The sequence below is a fragment of the Semicossyphus pulcher genome, unplaced genomic scaffold (assembly GCF_022749685.1).
Source record: "Semicossyphus pulcher isolate SPU_LCO1_2020_fin unplaced genomic scaffold, fSemPul1.0.p SCAF_5, whole genome shotgun sequence".
In the NCBI taxonomy this organism is placed as follows: domain Eukaryota; kingdom Metazoa; phylum Chordata; class Actinopteri; order Labriformes; family Labridae; genus Semicossyphus; species Semicossyphus pulcher.
In genome coordinates this window covers 19,136,433-19,143,298 of record NW_027211726.1, presented here as the reverse complement: position 1 = coordinate 19,143,298, position 6,866 = coordinate 19,136,433, and the positions used below count along the sequence as shown (strand labels likewise).

At 47.8% G+C, this 6,866-nt stretch overlaps 1 protein-coding gene across 1 annotated transcript; it reads right to left on the bottom strand.

Moving 5' to 3' along the window:
• Positions 1 to 331: 331 nt before the first annotated feature.
• Positions 332 to 6,293, bottom strand: LOC138609180 (polypeptide N-acetylgalactosaminyltransferase 15-like). The gene is made up of 10 exons (XM_069681818.1): positions 5,764 to 6,293; positions 5,468 to 5,634; positions 5,182 to 5,386; positions 2,459 to 2,626; positions 1,958 to 2,075; positions 1,409 to 1,603; positions 1,209 to 1,340; positions 1,030 to 1,131; positions 785 to 949; positions 332 to 700 (listed from the first exon to the last, which is right to left on the bottom strand). Exons 1-10 carry the CDS (start codon positions 6,291 to 6,293, stop codon positions 509 to 511), a joined length of 1,974 nt encoding a protein of 657 aa, XP_069537919.1. The 3' UTR covers positions 332 to 508.
• Between the last annotated feature and the right edge of the window lie 573 nt (positions 6,294 to 6,866).

The following is a 6,866-nucleotide window of genomic DNA, read 5'->3' as shown; positions in this document are numbered from 1 at the left end:
AACTTTTGCTCCATCTAACAGACAAAATCTAGGCCACAGGGATGTTGGGGAGATTAGTGCTAACTGATTTCTGTCGCTGTCTTCTAATTGATACTTACCAGCTCTAATCCATAATTTCATCATTTCTGTCCGACCCGAGGTCTGTTCACGGAGATTTAAGAGTTTTTAATGTGACTTTGTCTGCTGAATACATTAATATCTTTCTGTAATGTGAAAAAACATGCAGAGATGAATTAATTAAAGCTTTTACTGAAGTGAAAGATCATTTTATATGCAAATAAATACAATAATATTTTTTCCTACAAGAGCAGTTTAGAATAAAGTCTTCTATTCGTCATAATCATATATTTTATTTTACTATTTGCAATCCTTAAAACAGGAACAAAAAAGCAGAGTGGCAAAGTGAAGCTAATTCTCTGTATATTTTCTATAATGTTTCACTACTTTAGCCACTATGCACGGTACATATATGATAATATATGCCTATTTACATCTTGCAATCCGTTAATCAGGCACCTTTAGGAGCTACTAGCTGCTCAAAGTGCCACTGTTGCCTGGGGTGATGTGTGCAGGGCCGGAGTAAGAGCCTTCCTGTGCTGGTTCGGGTGTTGGCCTCTCCCTGGCTGCTTTGTGACAATCCTCCTTCTTTTACAGCCTCCACACATAACTGCGACTGCTGGTGGACGAGTTGACCGCTCAGCTGAAGCAGAAAACAGACACACGGTTACAAAAACACCCACTGTGACTGTTAGAGACAGAAGAAAACCTGTTAAATCTCTCGTGCCTTTATGAACTTCCACTGGAGTCTGCTGCTGCTGCTGCTGCTGCTGCTGCTGCTCGGCTTGTGTTTGGGGCACGGTGTCACCACCACCTTCTCTCCCTCTGCGTCCAAACACAGAGCCCCCATGGGACCCCAGCGCACCTCAGAGTCAGAGTTTAGGTCGCAGTGCTGCAGCGACAAGAGAAATCATTTTAGCCTCTGTGTGTTACCTGCCTTTCTTTCACTTTCCCATCTGTTTTCAGTGTTACCTGGCTGCCTGTCCCGCTGCAGGGCGCTACGTTCATGACCCCACCCTGCAGACCCTGGCCTCGAGGGAGGTCTGCGCAGCTGCCCGTGCCGACGTTGTACAGCTACAAACAGGTCGGTCTGTTATTATTAACAGAAGAAAGGTATAAAATGTGTGTTTGTATATGTGTGTGTGCGCTACCTCGCCTGACAGAGCAGGTCTGTCCTGGGGGATGTACAGTTGTGGGTAAACTGTCGTCAGGTACCAGTGGAAGTTCCTGCAGCCCAGACTCCTCTTCAGTCGCAGCCGCTCTGTGATGTTTGGACTCTCTGACTGCACAAAACACAGATTTATTTTTCACTCTCTAAAAATAAAATGACCAAATCTGAACATATACACACCTGCCTGATGAAATGAGCGAGTGTGTCCCTCCTGTAGAAGATCTTCCTGTAAGCGTCCATCCACGTGTCCGCGATCCGGATCTTGTTCCTCTGAAGCCCCTCCTGGTCCGGGAAGACATACGGCAGGTGGTGGTGGTCTACGTGGGCCACGCGGGAGCAGGGAACCACCTCCATGGATCCCCCGCAGGACCACACCTAGGACGTCAGAGAAGCATTATTAATTTTTAATTGATGCATCCTTCACAGAACATGTTACATTAAAGTCCACATTGTGAGTTTTAAAGGTCATCAGAGGAAAACAAGTGGTCAGGTAACATTTTCCTCTCATACTTTTGCATTTGCCAACTGGCCCAGACGCTCCCAGACCTCCATTCAACCTGAGATTTCCATTTGTAAAAGGCATCCTGTCCCAGAGCAAACATTCCTGAAGCCCTGACAGAAGGTAGCTGAATCACACAGCTCAAAGCATCGACATCTCTCCCTCCTGTGTGAGCAGAAGTTTGAGGATTTGGGTGGAAAGTTGACATTAAAAAAGTGTTTTTACTCTACCCTGATTGACAGCTCAATCTGTTCCGCCCCCCACAGCAGCATCCCCGGGTCGTAGCCCCCCACGCTTTGGAAGAAGTGTCTGTCGATGACCACGACTCCGCCTCCTAATGCTGGACTCCTTTCAAACACAGAACAAAGAACAAACCGAGGAATTCGTCTTCATTTTACTGGAGCAGGGAGACATTACACAGCACAGAGGACAGCGCAGTGCTTTCTTATCTTTCTGACTTGTTACCTTTGGAACAAATCAAAGTTAACTTTCATGCTTAAGATTGAATATTTTAAGAGCACATTCTTGCAACACCTCGGTGGTTTCAACACTCACTGAGCCATTGGCCTTGAGGGAAGAAATCAAATGAGGTTCAGTTTTGCAGAAAAACACGAGTTTCTGCTGCACATTTCTCTCTTATTCAAGATGCACACATAAACACAAAAAGATAAGGCAGATTCCTCTAAGGCCAGGTAGTCAAGTCTCGAAAGGCTGACTGTCCTTGAACTCACCGCATTGCTTGCACAGCTGAGTCTGGGTCCTTCTCTTGCAGCTGAGGGTTAGACTCCCAGGAGAAGTCAAGCCTCCAGTCAAACACTCCTCTGACTGGCCACTGGGTGGCGTTGTACTGAAAGGTCTGCCAGTGTATCACATCCATGATGGGGGACACCACTCTGGTCCTGCACAGGGAGACACATCAGCTTTGTTTGTATTTGAATGTGTCTTTCTTTGGCATTTGTCAAGTAGGCTGATTGAAACTGAGGCTGCTGTTGTGAATGAGAATGATGTGCCTGTCAGTCAAAGATCTGGGATAATAAGCAGATTTAAAATTCTTAACCAGCCGTCTTTGGTCACATTTTTATTAGTATTCAAAGCCTGTGCAGTGAGTTCGGCCTGACAAAAGGGTAAAAAAGAGTCAGTGCTCGTGTCATTAGGCCACGTTCAGAGACACGTCCTCTCCTTTGTCGGGTCTGATCTGGTCCACATATGTTATTTGAAATATGCCAGGCCCAGGAGGCCACGTGTGATGTGATGCTCAGAGGAAATAAAATGAAGTGATTAAAGGGGGGAAGAAAGAGAGAAAGAAAGAGGAGAGGGGTCAAACATGTGGCATGAGTGTTTGCAGATTCCAGGTCTGAGAGTTCGGCCTAATTAGCCCGTCTGATTCGAGGCACGCTGCAGGCGGCCTCAGACACGAGACCTGAGCCAAATCATGAGAGCACGCATGTATCCCTGCTTTACTAATGAGTGAGGACAACTTCTAACTCTCAGCTCGCCATCTTCTCACTTCTGTCAAGTGCTTCTGTCAAACAGCGGGACGCATTAAAGGAGCACAGGCAGAGTTTGGGCACAGTGCTGGGGTGAAATGTTCGTGTTAATGATTCGATACAGATCTCATTATCTTACAGGTGATATCTTTTGCTGCAATGGAAATAATGTTGTACTGCTTTACATTATACATGTAGATTATTGGCAGGGGCGTTATCAGGGGGTGGCATGGCCACTGATTTGCCACCCCATAAACTATGATTGGCTGGCCAGTCAGAAGCAGAACTTACATTTAAACCAATTTATTGGGCTTTGTTGCAACAAGCTCGTAGCTTTTGTGGCATTTCAAGGTAACACATTTTCTTTTGGGGGCTGCACAGTGGTGCAGTGTCGCCTCACAGCTAGAACGTATCGGGTGCGAATCCTGGTTCACCTGTAGGGGCCTTTTTCATGTTCTCCCTGTGCATTCGTAGGTTCTCTCTGGGTACTATGGCTTCCTCCCACGGTCCAAAGACATGCTCATTAGGTTCATTGATTACTCTAAAATTACCCCTTGGTGTGAGCGTGAAAGGTTGTCTGTCTGTGTCCCGATCCAGGGGCTGCAGCCTTCGAAGGCTGTATTTGAAGGCTGATTGCGTTACTGAAGCGCGTCGAAGGCTGTCCCAATACGAAGGCTCCTTCAGATGCGGCTGTTTCCCCGGTTGAGAAGGATGCATCCAGACTTTTAAACCCAGGAATAAAATTTTTTGGTTCAACTCAATCGAATAGCAAGTGTTACACATGTTTGAGAAAATGAAAGGGCCCTTGAAACAATTTATCTTTTTGAAGGCTGCAGCCCCTGGATCGGGACACAGCTAGCGTGTCAGCCCTGTGACTGACAGGCGATCAGTTCAGGTTGTACCCCGCCTCTCGCCCAATGACAGCTAGGATAGGCTCCAGGCCCCCGTGACCCTGAACAGAATAAGCGGTATAGTTGATGGATGGATGGACATTTTCGTTTGTTGTTACTTTTACTGTGTCTTTTGGAGGTAGGCTACACCTTTCTGAGTAATTGAAGAATTAAGCATGGCAGATTTATTTTTTGCCAATATACACTGAAAAAAAATATAAACGCAACACTTTTGTTTTTGCTCCCATTTTTCATGAGCTGAACTCAAAGATCTAAGACTTTTTCTATGTACACAAAAGGCCTCTTTCTCTCAGATATTGTTCACAAATGTGTCTAAATCTGTGTTAGTGAGCACTTATCAAGATGCTGATTAGAAAGGACAGGTGAGCAAGGTGATGGTTGTGGATGAATGGCACAACAATGGGCCTCAGGATCTCGTCACGGTATCTCTATGCATTCAAAATGCCATCAATAAAATGCACCTGTGTTCGTTGTCCATAACATACACCTGCCCATACCACAACCCCACCGCCACCATGGGCCACTCGATTCACAACACTGACATCAGCAAACCGCTCACCCACACGACACCATACACGCTGTCTGCCATCTGCCCTGTACAGTGAAAACCGAGATTCATCCGTGAAGAGAACACCTCTCCAAAGTGCCAGACGCCATCGAATGTGAGCATTTGCCCACTCAAGTCGGTTACGACGACGAACTGCAGTCAGGTCGAGACCCCGATGAGGACGACGAGAATGCAGATGAGCTTCCGTGAGACGGTTTCTGACAGTTTGTCCAGAAATTCTTTGGTTATGCAAACAGATTGTTGCAGCAGCTGTCTGGGTGGCTGGTCTTTAGACAAATTTGTAAAAAATATTTGAGAGAAATAGGCCTTTTGTGTACATAGAAAAAGTCTTAGATCTTTGAGTTCAGCTCATGAAAAATGGGAGCAAAAACAATAGTGTTGTGTTTATATTTTTGTTCAGTGTAGTTCAGGCCACCCCTTGGAGCCCCAGTTGGGCCACTCCAGTCAAAAAGTCTGGACACAACCCTGCTAACTACATTGAAACGTACCTGTCCTGCGCCACTCTCTCCAGCAGAGGTTCCAGCCAGCCTTTCTCACACTCACAGTGTGAGTCCATGAACACCAACACCTCTCCTGCAGCTCGTGCAGCACCCAGAGACCGGCACCCTCCGACCCCCAGGCGCTTGTTGCTGCGAATCAAACGCACCCCCTCCAGATGGGACACGTACTCACTGAGCACGCTCTTTAGGTGTCCTGAGGAGTGAACACAGACATGAGCATGGACATGAGGTCAGCACAGGTCACATGTGTGAATGGATGGATAGAGAGGCTGACCGTGCTGGCTCAGGTCGTCCACCAGCAGCACCTCCTGCAGATACTGTTTGGGTGCGGTGTCCAGCACGCTGTGAACTGTGCGCAGCAGCGTGGACCAAGCCTCCTCATGGAAGCAGATAACAACACTGGCCGACGGCAGAGACTCGCTGTACTGCTCCCCCAAACACCTGCGAAGTGGGAAACAAATGCAATATTATCAAAGCCATAACTTTTTAAACATTTAACGAAGCAATGTAAATATCAAAATGAACATTTCCGGTCGTGCGCTTTAGCCACTGCGCCGTGCGTAAACTCACTCAGGATGGCGCGCCTCAGGTAACCTGCGTTGCACAGAAATCCTCTCACTAAGCACCTCATTGAATCCATATTTCTGCACCGCAGAGAGCTCATCATCTTTCTCCTTATCCTCCAGGTGTAAACGCACTTGTTTCCCAATTTCCTCGTGCGTCCGCGCCGGAGGAGCGGTGGTCCCCTTAATCACTCCTGGTAGAATCACCTTATAAGTCCCCTTCCTCTGCGTAGGATTCTTGGTGCCCTGCGTCGATGGCACGAATAAAAGCTGGTCTTCTTGTAGAGATTTCAGCGGAGCGACATCCACACCGAGCTCTAAAGCAGGGTCCCAGGAGTCCACGATGACCTCCAGGTCCGGTGCGCTGGGGATCCGCTGGAGGGGGCGGCGAGGAGGGGCAGGGTTCTGATGACTGTGGTCCCGGTCCCGGTTGAAGAGGTCTGAGAGCGCCAGAGTTACCAAGGCGAACCCGAGGAGCAGCAGCCAGAGGCAGAGCACTCTCCTCCGCACAGCTGCAGCTCTGCCACACAGCCTCATGGTGAAGAGCGCAGAAGGGGGTCCGGCGCTCAGAAGTCGGCCCAGTGCTGTCTCGACTTTCCCATTTTTGAGCTTTGACTCCACTTTGAGATCGATTGCATTTCACCAAGAGGCTGAGACTGCGCAGGATTATCCAAACAGTCGAAAAAGATATAGATCGCGCATCAGCCCTCTGAAGGGAAGCGCAGCATCCATGGAGCATCAGAACTGAGACAAGAGTGGCGGGCAGGAGGGCAGGTTCAGGACAAACCCTGAAGTTCTAGGTGCGCAGACTTTGTCTCTCTTCCAGCTCATCCCGCGGTCCTAAAGCCCGCGAGGACATTTGAGGTCACAGCTTGAAGGTGCGCCTGACATCCACCTGCTCCTGCGCAGATCCAGAGACATGATTCTCAAAGCAAGCTCGATAAAACACATTTTAGTCCACTACTAGTGGGAAAAAACTTACAATGAGACGGTTTGTTTTTATTGTTTTATTATGTTTTTCAGTTTTACATCACGAGGGAGTCTATTTGGTGATTTGGGAGTGAGTAGGATTAAGTAATCTGTTTTAAAGTCATGTGTCCAATAGTCCTG